Source organism: Aotus nancymaae, unplaced genomic scaffold, assembly GCF_030222135.1.
Source record: "Aotus nancymaae isolate 86718 unplaced genomic scaffold, 86718_ANA_hifiasm-v0.15.2.pri h1tg000040l, whole genome shotgun sequence".
Classification (NCBI taxonomy): Eukaryota; Metazoa; Chordata; class Mammalia; order Primates; family Aotidae; genus Aotus; species Aotus nancymaae.
The window spans coordinates 53587206-53607474 of NW_026988454.1; the positions used below are offsets into that span (position 1 = coordinate 53587206).

Consider the following 20269-nt stretch of genomic DNA (forward strand, 5'->3'; position numbering starts at 1 on the left):
CAATGTTGTACTGCAGTCTGAGTCTGAAGACCAGAGAAACTGGGACCATTGGTGTAGTCTTGGACTCTGAAAACTCAAGAACTTGATGCTCTGATTTCAGAGGGCAGAAGAAGATGTATGTCCCAGCTCAAAGAGGGAGAGAATTTGCCCTTCTCTCTTTTTCTTCAGTTGGAACCCTTAACAGATTGGATGATGTCTGTCCACATTGATAAGGGTGGTTCTTCTCTACTCAGTTTACTGCTTCAAATGCTAGTCCCTTCTGAAATTTCTCTCACAGACCCACCCAGAAATGTTTTTTACCAGCTATCTGGCTATCGCTTAACCCAGTTAAGTTGACACATAAAATTAATTATCACAGAATGTTATTTGGATTCAGATTTAAATTAACAAAATGTGGGGAAAAAATAAGATTATTGGAGAAATTTGTGCATTGGCTGGATATTAATGACGACAAGAAATTTTTCATTTCTGCAGGTGTGGTAATGGTACTGTGGGTTTTGTTGAATCTTTATCTTCTAAAAATACATCCTAAAATAGTTACAGAAAAAAAGATTTATAATTGGAAATCTGCTTCAAAATTATCCAAGAGTTTGTTTTTAAAACAATTTTAAGGCATTGAAATAGGAAAAAAATTGTTTTTGGAGAGTCATGTTTTTATCTAGACTTCTTGTAATTAGATCTCTTTTCCACATCCGTAATTTTGATTGTCTCCTGTAAAATTATCTTTATCAAGTAAAGTCAACATAGAATCTCAGAATAATGATTTTTATAGCTGAAGTATCCTTCCAAACATTTCTTCAAGCAGACTTTTGTAGCATTTTGGGGTGACTGGATTTTCTGTTTGGAGGACTGAGCTGGAGGAAGGAGGGGAGAGGGAGAATACCCTGTTACAGAGAAAGCAAAATACTGTAGAAGTGGATTGCTGAGTATCTTGTTCCTTGAATGCATTTCAACACTGCACATTAGTAAGCATTATAAAGAATCAATGCAAACATTAGTTTAGCTTTCTCAACATTATAATCTGTAAATGAAATCCTTTAAATTGTTTAATATAAAAGGTTATTTTACTTTTTTTTCCCTTCTTCTATTTCTAAGGTCATACTATTCCATTTACCTGTGCATTTAACTTCATTTAGCCTCTATCAAGGACCTCAAAAAAAATGCTTATAAATAATCTATTTTATCAGGGTGCGGTGGCTCATACCTCTAATTCTAGAATTTTGGGAGGTTGAGGTAGGTGGATTGCTTGAAGCCAGGAGTTCAAGACCAGCCTGGCCAAAATAGTGAAACCACAAAAATTAGCTGGATGCGGTGGTGCCCACCTATAATCCCAGCTATTTGGGAGGCTGAGGCACAAGAATGCTTGAACCCAGGAGATTGCAGTGAACCAAAATTGGGCCATGGCACTCCAGCCTGGACAATCAGAATGAGACTCCATTTCAAAAAAAAAAAAAAAAAAAAAAATGTGGAGTTAGAGCCCATAATTACCCCAGAATAAGAGTTACACAATTTATTTTTGAATATTCAGATTTCAACTTGCATAAACAAGAATTTAAAAGAAAGTTTCATTCACATTTTCATCACAAATCTATAAAGAATTGTGAGTTTTGTGTTTTTTCTTTCTTAAGAATGAAACACAATGTATATACCTAAATATGGGGTTTCCCTTACAGTGGTGTTGAAAGGTTTATTCATTAATTTAGTTGATGCTTTTAAGATTCAAAGTATTTTTAGAATTTAACAAAAAATGCCTATTATCCAGAAGACAGTTTTTCTAAATGACGCCAAATCCTCATCTTTTGAGAAAAGGTATGGCTTACAGTAAGTCATTATCACTCAAAGTATTAGGCAAGAGATCAAACTATCATTTTTCTTAATTATGAGTCATAACTCTAAACAGTGAGTGCATTTCCATATATGTCTCTGAAAGAGGAATTTCAGAAAACCTTTTGGGTTGAATAAATTCCAGACAAAAAAATTGATATTAATTTCACCTACATACAACTTAAAGGAAAAACATATGTAAATAAGTAACACTGAAAAGATTGCTCTTTATAATTCATTAGTGATTGGCATATTATTAGAATAAAGGTAAAATAGAAAAAAGATAATCTCATCAGTTTTAGTCAACTACACCTATCTACTGAATACTCTTAAAATATTGAAAACACATAGAAAATCCTAAAGTCGTTGAAATTCACACTTAACCTTTTAAAAGTATTTATTTTCCATTTTCAGAAGAGCACGCTTGAGTATAATTTAAAAAGAGTGCTGTAAATTGAATTCCCAACAGGGACTGGAACATTTACAGATTAAAAGCATTTTAAAATTCCTGTGTGGCACACTCTACTTTCATAGGATGTGGAGAGGGAAAAAATGCTCAATTTGCAGTGGATGATTAAAGAGAAGTTAAAAGCTAATAGACTTCTAAAATACTTTTTAAAAATTTTCAAACTTGACTTAGACTACATTAAACTATACTCCCCTACCAACTACCAGTCAAGGATTTATCTAAAAAATATGGCTGCATGTCCAGTGATACATGGTGGCTGACGCCTGTAATCCTAGAACTTTGGGAGGCCTAGGTAGGAGGATTATTTAAGCCCAGAGTTCAAGACCAGACTGGGCAACATAGTAAGACCCCATCTCTAAATAAATAAACATATATATATTATTATATATATATAATATATATATATATATGGCTGCAAAAAGTACCCAAAATCCTTTTCAATTGCAAAGTTATATTAAGTTTATATTCATTTATTGCATTGTTTCTCAAACATATTATCAAGTTCTATCATTAAAATTTTTAATTGGCTTAGGGGCATACAACTCACCTTCAATGTATATAATTTTATATGTTACATATAATGCTAAGCATATCATTTAAATCTTTTAAGTTGAATGCTCACCTTTAACACCTAAGATTTTAGAACTTTCTCTAAAAATACTTGCATTTTAAAACAAAATTTGTTAAAAAAATCCTATTTTAGCAGGCTTCATTATATCAACTGGTAAAACTTTATTTTACAAGCAATAGGAATTGGATCAAATGATTATTATAACCCAGAAGTATTTTGTAACCACAGCAAATGCCATTATACATACTGCCAATACAGATTTAATAGACAATACTGAACTGTACAAGAGTTATTTATTTTTCCTTAATCTCAAAGCTATTTTTAGTAATACAAAAAAGCCATATTAACATTTTTTCTGTTAGAAAACATGATGTACAAAACTTTGGATGAAAAGATACGTCAAATTTCATTTAATCACTTGGAGGAAAACCCACCAACTCCATCAATACCACCCAAAGTGTTTTAGGCAGTGAAGAAAATCAAAATAATGCATCTTAATAATTTCCAGCTGTTAAAAGAACAAACTTAGCAATATATAATAGTTTGCTACACAGGATTTTTGACTATTCACTTTGGGAGTTATTTTTAAAAATCCACTTTTTTACTGAGTCCTACTACACACCAGGCACTGTAGTTGGCCCTCTAGGTAACTAAGAAAAAGTTGGTTAAGATAGAAAAGACCCATAAATCAGTCCTTTGGTTACCAAATGCAATGTTTAACTTTCAAACATCCTCCAAGATCTAGAAACCCTAACTAAAAATACACACCCTTCTAAGTGTTATTTGATTTTATTAGTAGCAAGGGTGTTTGGTAAGGTCATGAACCACTATTTTTGATCTATTATTCCAATTAAGAATGTTTGTCAAAAGCTAATTTGTTATTTTTCTAATGAGTTTAAGATTTGGCATTCAGTTGTTACACATGTGGTTCAATGATTTATCATGAACCCTAAACTGCACACTGCTCAAAAAGAGCAAAAGAGATGTGCATTAAATGAAATAATGATTTTTGATACAGATCTTAAAATTCAATTCAGTTTAGGATCCCGTGAAGAAAAAGATATCCAGTTATCGGATGGTAAAGAGCAGAGGAGGTAAAATAGTAAAGATTATTAATATGCAATGAAGTATTATTGTCTATCTTATCCTTTGAGTAACAAGATGCTAACACGCTTCCAAAAAAAAAAAAAAAAGTGCTTGAAACTACGCTAAAGGCCCATGAACTGACATCATCCATTCAACACCATTACTTTGTTACATAAACCTGTTTTCTTAAAATATAACACATTAAGCAATAATTTGGAAATTAGCCAAGCACTAAGCAATTACAATAGCAGGTAATACACCATCAGTTTTTGAAACACATTTGGCCACATTTCATGACCCATCTGCAATATGGATTCCATAGACTCTTACTCAGTTTAAAATTTGTTTCTGGACCTGAATGACAAGAAAATGGCTTCATGAAATTTTTTTATAAGACATTTAAATAGTCTTAGGTTCACACCCCTTTTGTTCTAAATGATTTAATCTGACATGCTATATAACTACAATAAAAATTATGTTCAATTCTTAAATGAAAACTAAAAGCCAATAAAGGGTAACGGATTTGACATGGAATGTTGTAAGATCTCCCTGAACGTAATTTGACACTGCGGATTATGAATTTCAGAGCTTGAAAATTTCAGATTAAGAACCACAAGAAAATTTACTCTTGATGGCATGCAAGATCTTCCTAAAAATTAACCTAAGACCTAGAAGTCTCAGCATTATTAGAACATAAAGAAACACAACAAATTTGTACATTTTATTCACATTTATTTTTCGCTTTTAGTGTGCTCACAGAAAATTAGAACACCTTAAGCAGGAGTTTAATAGCAATTTTTGTAAGCAAAGTTACATTCCATCTCTAAGTCAAATTGGTCAAAGCTTCTCCAGTATTTACAAAACATGATAGACAAGATGCTACACAAAACCATTGCATCTGAAGATTTTTTTTTCCTTTATTCTCAAAGACGACTGGAAAAGAAAGCATTATCTGCTGTAATCAAAAACATACCACAGTATAAACAGTAACCATTCCACTTATCACAGCTTTGTTGAGTTTAAAATTTGTGTTTAAAAGGTCCAAGATGACTGCAGTTTTACAAAAATGGGCAGGGTGGAAAGTTGCAAACTTCATGTGCTTCTGGATATCAAGATTTGTTTTTATACAATAGTCACAGTTAAAAACACCCTGCTGGTAATACATAATTACACTTTATTAAGGTCATAAACCAGCAATAAACAATAAAGCCTATACAACTTGTAGTTCTACTTAATCACTGACTGGTACAGCTAACATGAGATAAGTGAAAAGTTCCTATGGTTTAAATGAACTCCTAAGACTATGATCTTTTTTTTTAAATCTGGGTATTGGTGGTTTTTTTTTTTTTTCCTTTTTCCTTCTTAGTCAAGACTTGTAGTGTTGTAAACCTGCCTCACAAAATACATGGTAATAACTTTTCTTTAAAAAAAAAAAAAAGACAGCCTTTACACCATTTCTAGTGGCACATTATTTTGGCAATGTTATGCACCACTCCGATTTCCCCATTGTGACCCCTATCACTTCATTTGATATCCCTTTTTGACCCACCCATCTCCTTCATATATGGGCATGTCCATAGATTGACAAAGAAAGTTTACATTTTTGAAGAAAGATGCAAAGTATGCAAAAACATTAATACTGATGCAAAAAAATAAAAAATAAAAGAGAAACAAGGCAGAGGAAGAAGGTGTTTAAGCTCTCCTCGACCTGTTGGAATGGTGGTTAACAGAATGATTTGAGATGGGATCTGTGGGAAGGGGAGAAAAAAACCAAAATTTGGTGCTTAAAAAAAAGTAAAATAAAAAAAGACATCTTTAAAATCAATCCCTGGTTGTAGACAAGTTCTCCAAAACCAGTACCTGGCACCACTCCAACAAACAAACGGGGGAGAAAAGTTCTTCGATTATCTCACAAAAGCTTGCTCTTTTACTCTGCCGCCTCTGCTGGGGGCGCTTCTGGACTGCATTCGGGCTGGGCCTCCTGTGAGGGGGCTGCGCAGGCTGACGAGGCGGCGGCGCCCGCGGGTTCCTCCGCGGGGGCGGCCTCCTGCTCCGGGGGCGCGCCGGGCCCGGCGGCGGAGGGGGCCTCACAGGCGGCGGCGCTGGCCCCGGCCTCCTCGGCCTTCTTCTCCTCCGCCTTGCTGGGCTCCTCCGCGGCCTTGGTCTCCTCACTGGCGGGCGGCTTCTCTGGCGCGACGGCGACCTCTTCGGGCTTGGCCTCCTGCGGGTCGCCACCCGCCGCCCCCTCCTCGCCCGCGGCCGCCTCCTCGCCCGGCGCCGCTGCCTGCTCCCCAGAGGCCGCGCCCGCCTCAGCGGCGGTCGCTGTGGCGCCCCCGGCGGCCTCGTCCTTGACGCCTTCGGCAGCGGGCGCCTCCGCCTCACCGCCTTCTCCAGCCTCCTTCTTGTTTTTCTTGAAGGAGAAGCCGCTCAGCTTGAAAGACTTCTTGAAGGAGAAGCGCTTCTTTTTTTTTTTCGGGGTCTCGTTGCTGGGCGAGGGCGTGGCCCCGTCCTCGGCCTTGGGCGAAGACGTCGAGGAGGCGGCCGACGCGGCCTCCCCCTCCGCGGCCGAGGGTGAGCCCGGCTCGGCGGCCTCGCCCTCCGCGGGGGCCTCCTTCTCTACCGGGCTGGCCCCGGCCTCAGGGGCAGCGGCGGCCGGCTCATCTTTCTCCGCCGCGACAGGCGACGCCGCCCCGCTCCCTGCGGCCGCGGGCTCCTCCTTGTCGGCGGCCGGGGCGCTGCCGTTGGCCTGCAGCTCCTCCTTGGCGCCCGACTCGGCGGCCGCGGGCGAAGCGTCGCCGTTTACCTTCACGTGGCCATTCTCCTATGGGGCAGAGAAAGCGGGAGCGTCACTGAAGCGACGGGGGCTGCCGCCATTCCCGCCCCCAGCCCTGCACCAGGAGTACCCGCTTGCCCCTAAGGCCCCTGTGGCCACCGAGACCCCTATCCCCGCTGTTACGGGGAGGTGCGGGAGGAGGACCCGACGAGAGCCCCACGAACGAGGAAATGGGCACCGCTGTCCGGAGACCCCGAAAGCACGACTGTAGCCCCTAAATACGGCAGTGGTTCCAGTCATTCAGCAAGTGCGCCCTAAAGACGAAGTCTGAAACATACCAAGCAAAGGCTAACCTGCCAGCCCTCGCCTTATAGGGGGCTTAGGGGAAAAAAGGTGCCAAAGAATACTGGACACAGCAAACGCCCTTTGGAAGAAGGCACAGAGCCAGAGCTGGTGGTCCGTGCTTACGTTACACATCCCTCTTTCGCCCTAAATACATAAAGGCCTCTTCAAAATACCAGGAATTCCCAGGGGGACCACAGCACTCGAGCCAGAAGCGCCCGCGCTGGGCGCTCCGAAGCCCTGCACCCGCCCACGGCCTTGACACCGGTAGGGGGCGCTGTGCCTCCACCGCGCCACTCTGGGTGCAGGCGGGCGGGGAGGGGCGGAGTCGCTGGGCCACCCCGCCCTGCCCAGCCAGGCCCTGCCCGCAGGCCGAGGCGCCCCCGAGCCCAGATCGCGCAGCCCAACAGTCCGCAAACAAAGCTCAGGTGGCTTCCTGGCCTCCCGGTCGGGCTGAAACCGACCAGCCAGGGGGAAAACCCATTATTTCTGAGGTCTCGCCTCTACTTCCACGCCCACCTTCGCCTGTGATTCTGCGAAGCCTAGCCTCGCCTTGGCGGCTTATTTTGCATTTTTAACGGGTTTAAAGCCTTGGCAGACCTCGCTTTCCCCAGTAGTTTAGAGCAGACGAAGCGACACGATCTCTTCTCTAGGAAAAGAGGCGTGGTGGGTGCCCAGTGTTTGCGAAGCAGCCACCCATGGCCGACCTCTCGCGTCCACCCAACCGTGGCGATCTGCCTGGGTCTGGCAGCGCAGGGCGGCCCCCCGCGGGTGGTCGAGGCGCCACGCACACGAACAATCCCGACCGAAACGCACGAACCGCCTCTTTTGGACCATCTGGAAAGGTTCTTAAAGGACCCACCGAGTGTTCCCACCCTACAGATACCATTTAAAAATAAAATGGGTGTGTAATTCCACAGACAGCTAGGAATAAAGATTCAGGACAGTGGGAAAGCCCCATCGAAAAGTATCGAAGCCCTCTGTCCAGCCCCAGCCAGTCACCTTTCCAAGAACTCAGGGCACGCAGCCGCGGCATACAATAAGACAGCCCTTCCCTCTTCGCCTTTCTCCACCACCATCCCCGTTGCGCCCCCCCTCCCGACTCCCGCCCCCCCAATCACACCACCAGTTCAGAAATCTCGAAGACAACCCAGCCTCGACAACAAACACGAGAGCTACTCAAATACCATTGTGCCCCCAAACACAAATGCAACCCGGCTGGGGTGGTGGGGAGGGCACCTAGCTAGTCACGTTCTGCCAATCTCCAAACCACGCCATTTTAGACGATTTATCACTCCTTTCCTCCCGTCTACTCAGAAATTCTCCAGGATTCTAAGGAACCACTCCTTTAATGTGGGGAGAGACCCCTGCTATGAAAAATCCAAAATTTAGGCTATCTATTTCTATTCAACTTTCACACTAGAATCCGGCTACACTCCTGTCCACAAATGCGCCTTGGGAGCCACCAGGAAGGAAGGAGAAGCATAGACTAGAGAAAGACACCAAAGAAATGACACAACCACAGGTATAATTTACCTGCCCGTTCGCTTTGGAAGGCGACGAGGCCACAGCCGCCTCCCCGGGCCTCTCCGCGGCGGCTTCTCCCTTCGCTGCGGTCTTGGAGAACTGGGCACCCATGCTTGCTTCTTCAACAAAGAAACTCAACAGATCCAAGAGGGGAAACAAAGAGCTTCGGGTTGGTGTAACGACGGGGCGAGCAGCAGCACCAGCAGCGGCGGCGGCAACAGCGGCAGCGGCACACACACCGGAGGGAGGGGGGTGGGGGCGGTGGAGAGGACAGAACAGACCGATTAAATACACTCCGGTTAAAAAAATTTTAGTCGAAGAGATCAAAAAGCAGCAGCACAGGAGGGAGGGAAAAAGGGTGGAAAAGTCGAGCACAAAAAAAGGAGCCCAAGTGTAGTTCGAAAAAAAAAAGAAGTAATAAAAAAATCCCAGATTTGTAGCCGCACTGTAGACAAGAGGAAAATGGAGAAATCTCCCTGGTTGCTAATAAGATGCGGGGTCCAACGCCCAAGTGCACAGATGAATGGGCTCGCGGGCGCTGACGCGGCCCCCGCGCCCGTCGGCCAATCCGCGCGCCGCACACAAAGCAGGGGGCGGGGCCTGCGCGCCTGGCGAACAATGGAGCCGCGCTTTGCAAACGGTTTGAAAATCAGCCTCAGACCGAGAATTAATGTCCTCCAAATAAATAAATCAATTAAAAAATACATGCCACTCGCCTCCCTCTGCTTGAAAATAATAATGCATTTCTTGATTGGCTTGCTTTGTTTGGAATTAATTAACGCGGGAGGGGGGTACTTGTGCAACGGGGTGGAGAAAGCGTTAACTTGACTCGCATTGACTCTCATCGGTCTGTATCTGTGTGTGTCTCTCTCTCCACTCGCTCCCCTCCCCCATCTTTCCCGATTGTTTATGTGTATGTGTGTGTATGCGAGTGTTAAAGACAATGGTTGCGATTTGTGTGTTTGCAGCATGTTTTCTTTCTTTCTTTTTTCACATTGGTTTCACAGATAATGCGCAGGGTTTGTTTTTTCAACTGCTGCAATGGTTAAATCGTCCCAAATTGAAAGGTATTTAAATCACGAAGCTCGAATTTCATCAAGCGAGATTGCAAGTTAGAATTAGGTCTGTAGGCCAGATGTGGAAAATGCAAAAGCGGCAAACAGCGAAGCCACACTCCCTTCCCTTTCCCACACTGGCATGAAATAAAATATTTTGAGATTGGTCTTGGGCGCTCACCAAATTCCCCCTTCTCTGGCTATTCCCAATTAGTGATTTTTTTCCCCATAATTCAAAATGAGAGCCATTTACAGAAGATCGAAACTCTTCGCGTTTTATCACTGTTCGAAATGACATAATTTTCCTCTATGGTGAAATGAGACACAGCCTCGAGTAGAAGAATCCATATTTACAGTTGGGATGTTATTCGCGTCAATATGGATTGTTTTCAGCCTACTGCCAGAATCGGATGGACTCTTTTTGAACGTGTGAGTGTGTGAGTGCGCACGCAGGCGAATGTGCTCCTGGAAGGAAGGGAGGCAGCAACGATGACATTCTAAACCGGATTACAGTTCTAAGGAGAAATGTTCTTCATGTTGAGAGATAGCAAGATCCCTGAGCGCTCCAAGTGTAACTTGGGTTAGAGGAAAAGCTTCTATAATGGTACACAGGGTACCTCCATCTGTCACTGCACTCCTTGCCACCGAAGTACCAGACGCTATTTGTGCGTGAGAGACAAGGCACTGACTTAAAGTATGGGAGGTGAGGGGGACCAAGGAAACAGCTTAATAAGCATTCCACTAACACCCACATTTTTCTTCCCAAAGTTTTCACTCGTGGCAAAATCAGACCACCTTTTCTCTTTTACATTTGGTGATCCTGCAAGGAATAATCTTTCGCTTATGAAGGTGAGAAGCAGTCGAGGGAATGGTTCATTTCTCCTGGTGCTGGCTCTGAATTCTCAAACAGTTTTATTTTCTGCTCATTGCAGGGAAATAGGTCACACTCTGAGTGACAAAGACGGTTGGTTCAAGCCAGTAACTCTTTGTTCAAGCGTTGCTTTGAAAATCACCAAGCCGAACATCGTTACGTGAAGCTTCGTCTTCTCACTGTCCAGTTCCTTGAGATGCGTTATTCGACCACGGTCGTATTCCCCAGAGCTGATGTAAAGACGTTTCCGTAGAAGTGCATCTTGCCAACAAACGTGTTATTACCCTTAAGGGAGCCCGCTGGCCTGGCCCACGACCCCAGCCGCCAGGATGGACGCGAATCCCTTGTATTAGCAGTTCCAACTTGAAAAGCCAACTGGGCTGATCCGATACCACCATCCAGGCGATTCCCAAAAGCCTGTTTAAGGCTCTTGATTTCCCCCCACCCTCAACGTGAATCATACCCCTTTCTCTGCATGCCCCTTCTATTTTAAATTGGGGTGACTGCTAGCTCGCTTTCGGGTTTTCTCCCAGACGCGTCCTTAGCCCTCCATTTGGGGGCTGCTTTTATTGCTCCTTTGTTACCAGGCTGCCGTGTAGCTTTCCCCCCTTTTCTTTCTCGTACGCCTATTTGCCTGGTATCGGCTGGTCTCCCTGGCAACGGTCGGGGAAGATTCGGAGCCCGGGGCCGGGGGAGGGGGAAGAGGCGGAGCCGGCGCTGGGGGGTGGCAGTGAGGGAGACGGGGGCTGTGAGTGGCGGAGGGGAGAGGGGCCGAGTGAGAGACTGGGAGACAGACTGCGAAGCAGATGGCTGCGCGAGGGGGCGGGGTGCGGGCGGGGCAGGGGGACAGCTCCAGCGTCAGGGGCGCTAGGGAGCCAATCAATTCCCGCAGCAGCTCCAGGGCAAAAAAAAAAAAAAAAAAAAAAAAAAAAAAAAAGTGTAAACACATAGATTTCCTCCTCAAAAGCGGTCTCGGCCTCTAGTTTACGGTAGAAAAGATGACTTCTTTTTGATACGCAAGCGCATTTCTAGGGTAGCTGGAAAGCCGACGGTCCCCAGCAAGTGGTAGGCAGGGGCTCCTTTGAGGGCGCTGCGGGAGGCCGCTGAGGGCTGGGCCACCCTTTCCCCAAACTCCCCCAGCGACTAGCGTCGTCCGAGCAAGGGATTTCTTCAGCTTATGGGGAACGGGGTGCAGGCGGAGGATGGGTGAGGAAGAAAGGGCTGGGAAATGGGAAACGCTTGTTGTTCTTCTTGCAAAACTACGTAATGACGGGGAAAGAAGGCCAAGAACGTGGAACTGGTAGAGAAGCAGCACAGTGCAAGTGTGGCTCCTCAGGAGTTTGGTGTGCTCACACGCAGAGTTAAAGGTTTCAAATAAAGCGCCAAAAGTGTTTCTATAAATATGACTAAAGAACCCAAGAGGTCACAGTGAAATTGTAAAACCGGTGTCTGTAACCAACTCCCCAGGAAGAAACGGCCATTTATTCTTTATGTGTACTTCCCTTTCACCCTGCCCTAACATATTTGCAAGATAATAATCTGTATATACGTTTCTTTAGAAAAAAGAGCAATTTATTTAAGAGACCTGTTGTTTTTCTGCAAAATGTTAGCGTTGGAAAGAATTTTAAAGTTCATTCCACAAAATCTTGAGGGCCCAGTGTGCCAAACACAATAATCTAGACCTTGTTTTCATATCATGGAACAAGACAAACTCAGTCTCTGACCTCGGGAGGTTCCATTTTAAAGATCACCTAGTGAAGTTGAACTGGAGCACCTGACTTCCCCCTCTCAATAGATGAAGAAGTAGGCACAGGAGAGTTGCCAAATTTCTCAGATGGTAGAGCCAGGAATAGAGCTCAGTTCCCTTGATGATTCTGAGTCCTGGCTTTTTCCAGCACTGCCGGTGCTGCCATCTTCCCTTGATGGCACAGATTCACTCAGGAGGTCAGTCATTCATTCCTAAAATAGTTATTAAGGTCCTCCTAAGTGCGAGGAAGAAGGCTTTAGACATCAGCTCACACCAGGGACAAATATGGACATGGTCTTTCCTCTCATACAGCTTACATTTGTATTATTATTTCTTAAAACTTCTTAACATGTGAAGAAAGAAAGCAAAAGCAAGATTAACTGTGTGCTTAAAAAACAATACAGAAGACGACGGCCGCTTTGTAGATTCCAAATTAAATACGCCTTTATCATCTGGAAGCATTCATGCGTTCACAACATATGCGATCCCACTGTGCTGGCGGTGTTCTGCTCCATCCTTCATCTTAGATTTTATGCTACCTGAAATTTAATTCTGCAGAAATTGATTAGCTTGCAGTGTGGTGGGGAGCAAAACAGTCACAGCCCCTCAATTCACTGGGCAAGTATTTATTGAACTCCTATCATGTAGTAGGCATTTGGGATGTATCAATGAACAAAACAGACAAGACATCTTTATAAAGCATACATTCTTGGGTAGGGAGAAGAGCACAAGTTACAAAACATAAGTCAGCAAATTATATGAAATGTTAGAAGTCTATAAGCTTTATGGGAGGGGCGGAGTGGTGGGGAAAACCAAAGTAAGATAAGGGAGATGGGAGTTCAGGGGAGAGTTGAATTTAATTCCATATAGGCCGGGCAAGGCCTCACTGAAAAGATAAACTTTGAGCAGATTTGAAGAGATGAGGGACTTGATAATGCAGAAGGCCCATTCAAATGCTTCTAGCCTAACAAGAGAGGGGAGAAGCCAGCATTTAACAACAAGATCACAAATTAAAATACAACTTTAAATGGTCATGGTCGCATGTACTCTGAAAGAAAATAGGGAGTACATGTGACCATTTAAAGTTCCATTTTGTGCCATAAGATAGTATAATTTGGTTAGGAGGGTTAAAGAAGACCTTTTGAAATAAGTGACATTTAGGTGGAAACCTAAAAGATGTGTAGGCATTAGCCAGGTAAGGAGGTGAAAAGCTGTGTTCAGATGGAAGAACTGGCAAAGCCCAGGAGGAGGAAGAGTTCAGCATGGATTTGGGAGGAAGGTAGAGAGATCAGTTAGAACATATTTTCAGGGGCCTATAAAACGTCCTAGTAGAAGAGTGAAGTTCACAGATATGAGTCTGGAGTTCAAACTATGGTTTTGAATGTAAATATAGATTTGTGATCATTCCACATGAAAATATTTTCAGAAGCCAAGTCACAGGAAAATGCAAAAGATAAGACATTACAGAATGATGCCCTGAGTAATTTCTGCTGAAAAGGAGCCAAGATGGCAAAGAAGACAGAGAAGAAACTCTCAAAGAGTAGACAGAAAGCCAGGAGAGTGTGATGTCAGGAAAATCAACAAAGACAGTGTTTCAAGGAGTGGTGAGTTTTGTCAAATGCTGTCGAGTGGTCAAATGAAATACTGAAGAGTTTCCATTGCATGTTGCAGAACAGAAATTACTGGTTACAGGCTCCAGAGCAATTTTTGTAGTATGTTGAGAGTGAAAGCTGGATTTAGTGTGTTGAGGACAAAATGGAAGATGATGGCATAGGACCTAACCTCTTTATGAAGCTGGACTCGGTAAAGGTTTAGGGAGACCAGGCAGTAGCGAGAGAGGGCTAGTACAGGTTGAGCATCCCTGATGGGAAAATCTGAAATCCAAAATGTACCAAGATCTGAAACTTTTTGAGTGCCAGTATGACACCACGAGTGGAAAATTCCACACCTGTCCTCGTGTGAGGGGTCACGGTAAAACACACATGTACGACACCCAGTTTATTCAGTGTCTCCAAAAAGAAAAACATCTTCCCAGCCCCTGCCTGCTGCAATATATGTTTTCTTTGCGCATTCAGATTCCTCCATGCAAGCACACCACAAAAGGTAATAAAATAGTTTAATGTACACAAATTTTGTTTCATGCACAAAATTATTAAAAATATTGTACAAAATTATATTTAGGCTATGTGCATAAGGTATATTTAAAATATAAATAAATTTAGTGTTTAGACTTGGGTTCCCATCCCCAAGATATCTCATTATGTATATGAAAACATTCCAAGATTCAAAAAAATCTGAAATCTGAAACACTTCTGGTCCCAACATTTCAGATAAGGAATGCTCAACCTAGCTAATGTTTTTTGGCTTGTGTTATGCTGTCCTGGATGGAAGGCATCAGAGCACGTTTGACCGATCTGGAAACTAATACAGTAGAAATGAAAATGATAAAAGGGGAAAAGAAGTAAAGAGGGGAAAATGATTTCTGAGAAGGCATGAAGGGATGGGGAAATAGAGCACATGCTGAGAAATTGGGTTTTAAAAGATATTCTGCTTTTTTAAAAAATTCTGTAATAAGAGAAGAGGATGGCCATAGATTTGCTAGTGGGAAGATGAGAACGATTCCCTCTGACAGTTTCTATTCAGCTAAGAGGAAAGAAGAAAAGGGAGAGTTGAAGTTTAATTACCTTATAGAAGTTGTGGAATAATAACTAGGAGGTATAGGATTGAGACTTTGGGGCATGGTAAGACTTTAGAACAGTAATAAGGGCCCATTTGAGGTTGATAAAAGTCAAGAACACTTAGTCAATATATCAAATATATCTTTCTCATATACATTTTTACCTGAATACTAGTATCCATTCTAATCCCCTTTAAGATTACCAGCCATTCACTCTCTCGGCCTGTGCCCAATTTGTATTATATCTATACAGTCAATATTCACACAAAAATAAAATATAGATTAAAAAGGCAGTGCTATTACAAGCACAATGTCTGTTAATCCTATATGATTTCATGCAGATATGTATAAAGAGAAGGAGGAGGAAGGGAAGAGAACCTGCTGTGTACCAGACACCACACTGTGTGAGTCTGCGAGGCTTGTTTCAGCCTTACAAAAGAATCTGAACTTGTATCATTTTCCCATTTTACAGATTTGGAAATTGATGTTCAGCAAGGTATGGAAAATAAAGTTCAATAGTGTGTTAGTCATTGTTCATTGAAGGCTATCTGGCTTCAGGAATCTAATAAGCACTCAAATGGTTGTAATAAGCACAGAACTTATATGTAGTGGAGCTTTTTTTTTTTTTTTAAATTAAAAAATAGAGACAGGGTCTCACTATGTTGCCCAGACTGGTTTCAAACTTCTGGGATCAAGTGATCCACCCATCTTAGCCTCCCAAAATGCTTGGATTACAGGCATGAGCTCCTGTGCCCAGGCTGTAGTAGGAGCTTTTTTAGTTTTAAAAATTAATACTAAAACTGCAAACTTCTTTACTTTTAGACTTTGCTTTAGTATTCTTTATTAACTATCTGGTAGTACTCAAATAGAAAGATTCTTTCATAATGAGGAAACATCAGAGTCGCCGTTTATCTGTCTGAAGAATCAAGAACTAACACATCTACAACAGGAGTGAAGTTTCTGGCATGTTAGATCTCCACATGGTGGGAATAAGTGATCACTACAAAACCACCGTAAACAAGAATATATTTTTTGGCCACTGCTCTTCAGGCACACCAACTGAATTAACAAGATTTATTTTATTTATTTATTTATTTTTTTTGAGACAGGGTCTCACTCTGTTGTCCAGGCTGATCTAACTCCTGGGCTCAAACAATCCTCCCACCCTCACCCCAGCCTTCCCAGTAGCTGGAACTATAGGCACATACCACCATGCCTGGCTAATTTTTTTTTTTTTTGTAGAAACAGGATCTCCCTATGTTGTCCAGACTGGTCTCAAACTCCTGGGCTCAAGCAATCCTTCTACCTCAGCTTCCCAAAGTGCTGGGATAACAGATGTAAGCCATTATGCCTGGCCAAAATTTTTTAATATTTGAAAGGATCAAAGAGTAGAACGTAGTATTAGAGACAAGTAAATAAAAAGCAGGAAAAGTTTTAAAGAAAAAGTTTTCTGTAGAAATTTTGAATCAAAGCTTATCCATAGTAGATTTCTCAAAATTTGCAATGTCTATCCTTCAGGGACAGGCTGAAAACTTTCTCTATCAGCTTTTGAAAGAACAGAATGAAGGTGGGGGATTGGGGAGGTCACAGGCATAATTCCCTTTCCAATTTTGTTCTCAGAGATAAGAGGCAAGTAAATAAAGAAAAGCAATCAAAGTTTTCATTAAAAGGATCAGGCAATCAGGTTCCTGGTCTTACAGTTACCTAGTCACTCTTCTCATTGTTCTTAACTGGTGGACAAGAAGTATGGGTAAAACATTCACATAGGCCGGGCGCCGTGGTTCACACCTGTAATCCCAGCACTTTGGGAGGCCGAGGTGGGTGGATCACGAGGTCAAGAGATCGAGACCATCCTGGTCAACATGGTGAAACCCCGTCTCTACTAAAAAATACAAAAAATTAGCTGGGCACGGTGGCGCGTGCCTGTAATCACAGCTACTCAGGAGGCTGAGGCAGGAAGAATTGCCCTAAACCCAGGAGGCGGAGGTTGCGGTGAGCTGAGATCGCGCCATTGCACTCCAGCCTGGGTAACAAGAGCGAAACTCCGTCGCAAAAAAAACAAAAAACCAAAAACATTCACATAGGCAAAAGCTGAATCTTCAACATGATAAGTAAAGGAGCCATACAAAGCGTAATTTTTCACTGCTTTTTTAGTCATAAATACTTTCTGATATTAAAAAGGATATTAAAACCTGGGCTGAAATGAGCTATTTGAACTAATCTATGGTTTTAGAAATGAAAGCATAAAATCAAACACTTACCTTTATTCCAAATGATAATGCAGTAGTTAAGAAAGATGCATTAACTCTTAGAAATAACTTGTTGCAATCAATAAATATAAAGTTTTTATAAAACTACTGCTAAACTAGAACTTTAGTAAGTCCCCCTCCAGTTTGCTGGACTTTTCAGTGCCTTCAACACTGTATTAGGTTTTGTGATGAGATGACTAGGAAGGACACAGACATTTATTTGCTCAGCGGATATTTATTAAGTACTTACTTTATACCAGGCACTGATGTACCATGATTTGCCTCCATTATGTATTTGAATCCTACAGTAATCTTACAGAATAGAAATCATTATTCTCATTTTCTTTGTAAATCAGATCCCTGAGGCATAAAATAACATGCTCAAGTTTATGCTGCTCTTAAGTGGTCCGGACTGGGTTCTCAATCCAGCTCTTGATGATTCCAAAGCTGTGACACTATTTCCTTGATTACACCATGCTGCCTTAGATAAAGCTAAGAATTTTATGGGATGTTTCTAGTTTTTGTGAAGGTTACAAAAATGCGCAAGATACACTAAAAATTGTTCAAAATATATTAAATGTTAAACTTTATGTGCTGTAAGAAAAGAATTTAGGGCCACATCTGCATCTGCAATATGGGAATTAGCATTCAGAGAAATACATACACACACACGCACACACACACAATCTGACAAGTCAGATTCTTGAATCTGGAAACAGCCTTAGTAACTTTATCCAGAATATCATCATCACAAAACTTATTTTTGCATAACCAAATGAAAACATAAATGGTTAAGCTGTGCCAAAATCTTACCTCTACCTTTCCTGGGGCACAAGTGTGAGTGTTGCTTAGAGCAGAGTGAAGCTTTTTGGAATGTAGGTAAAATAGGGCATAGAGAAAGGGAAGGGATGTTACAGTTGGGAAGACAATCCAGATGTGAGATGCAGCTGAGAGGTGAGATCAGAGATAATAAGGTAGAGCCCTTCACAGTGTCACTGTGAGAAGACTGTAAGGATTCCTGGGATGGAGGGGATTCACGGCAGAGAATGTAGGGGGTGATGAAAATGTGACATTCTTCCTTTAACGTTATGGTTGGAATTTGATTTACATTTTGATTATAGGTGTAAATACTTGACAGTTTTAAAATTTTAATCACTATTGCATATATTATTTTATTTAATACCCACAGTAAATTCAGAGATCAATTGAGTGAGTTCCCTGTTATAAGGGTGTTAAATAATTTGCTTAAAATCCCAACTATGGCTACCCAGACCAGCTAGTATCTTGTGAGCTGCTGAGACAGACGGGGACTTTGTCACTGCCCTATCCTGCTGTCTCTGTATCTTCTACATATCTTCCACTCCTCTTCCTCTTGAGTGTGTGTGTGTATGTGTGTGTGTGTGTATTTTTAGGTGAGATTTTGCTATGTTGCCCAGCTGGAGTGCAATGGCTATTCACAGGCCTAATCACAGCTCACTGCAGCCTCAAACTCCCGGGCTCAAGCTACTCATCTTCCCAAGTAGCTGGGTGGACAGGCATGTACCGTCACACCTGGCTCCACTCCAATATTGAGGAAAAGATACCTAAGGCAAGTTTCTAATTGACTGTGGATTTTATTCTCATTGCTTTAAATATTGCTTTCATGCCAATGACACAACAATCAGAATTTCCTATCCTAATGGCTAACTGAAATTCCAGCTCTGTATTTTAAGCTGTCTCCTTACTGATCTAGTAATTGCTGCTTGTGTATTTCTCACCACTTTCTCAAAGCCAGGGGATTGTTTTCCCATCTAAACCAGCTCATCTTTTGAGTGATCTGGTGTACCATGTCCTCTACTTTCCACTCAAGATATTCTATAATGAGTTCCAAATGTCTCCAGGAAAGCTGATGATTTCCTTCTCTTCCTTTCCTTCCCCTCCTTCTCTTCCTTTCTTCCCTGATGATTTCATCAGCTTTCTTGGAGACATTTTGTATTTATTTCTCTCCCTCATTTTTCAGGCTAAGGCCTCCTTAGGTTTCAGTATGGTTAAATACTCCACTACCAATTAGAATTAAAAACTAAAACAAAAAATAAAATAAACCAAACCCTGAATGTTTTGCCCATTTGATTAGTTTATAAACCTCTTTTCACCTCCATCATCTTTCACATCTCAGGCACGTATTACCCTATGCTGCTTTTTCCTCTAAAATTCCTATTGATTAGACTTTACTAAATATAAGAATAATTGAGTATCAAGTAGAAGACTGGAATTCTCACTGTATAATATCAGCTCAGAACACCCATGGCTTATCCTTGTCAAGTTGTGTTGATTTATTTTCCTTTCAAACATCTCTGGTATTTTCCCCTTTCCCAGGACTAAAACTCAAGTCAAAGTTCTTGATATTTTTTGCCTGAATTATCTCCTAGATCATTGTTCCCCTCTCCAGGGCATTCTATGCCACAAATATCTCTCCTGTCACACCTCTGATCAAAAATTGGCTTCTAGTTGCCTGGGATCTAACTCTCTCTGCCTGACTTCCAAGGCTGTTTATAATCTGTCACCATAATCTCTAGACAGAGAACTAGTTTGGATCACTGAATGATGATTTATTAAACTCTTCCTTATAATTGTTTTAATTTGCCTCCCGATAAAGAACCAGTAGTTACAAGTTTTTAATACAGACCCAATAAATATACTTTGTAGAGAAAAGATCGAAGAACTCCAAGATATTTTATAATTTAAAATAATTTAGGAAGCCAGTTTTTCACCAGCATCTCTTCTTCTCTCCTTTCTTCCCTAAAAAATACTCAGATTTCAAGGAGGTTGTGAACTGATCTCCCTTTTTGCTGAGAAGAGAGCCTTGTCTTTGAACTTCTCAGGGTCATTTCACAGTCTTTTATGTTTGTCTGACTCAACCCCAGCAACAGTTGCATCAGTAGGGGCAAAATGTCCTCCTAAGAAGCAGAGAAGAGAAAATGACAATTAATAAATTATAGACATTTCCTTCTGATTATGTTGACAAGACCAGTTTCCCTTCTTGATCAGAATATTTTTCATGTCCTTAACATTTTATTTTCTAACACTAACTCTTGATTT

General features: G+C 42.0%; 1 protein-coding gene across 1 annotated transcript; it reads right to left on the reverse strand.

Annotated features, from left to right (window-relative positions):
- Positions 1-3138: 3138 nt before the first annotated feature.
- MARCKS (myristoylated alanine rich protein kinase C substrate) lies at positions 3139-9118 on the reverse strand. The gene is made up of 2 exons (XM_021666829.2): positions 8602-9118; positions 3139-6771 (listed from the first exon to the last, which is right to left on the reverse strand). Exons 1-2 carry the CDS (start codon positions 8701-8703, stop codon positions 5878-5880), a joined length of 996 nt encoding a protein of 331 aa, XP_021522504.1. The 5' UTR covers positions 8704-9118; the 3' UTR covers positions 3139-5877.
- Positions 9119-20269: the final 11151 nt, after the last annotated feature.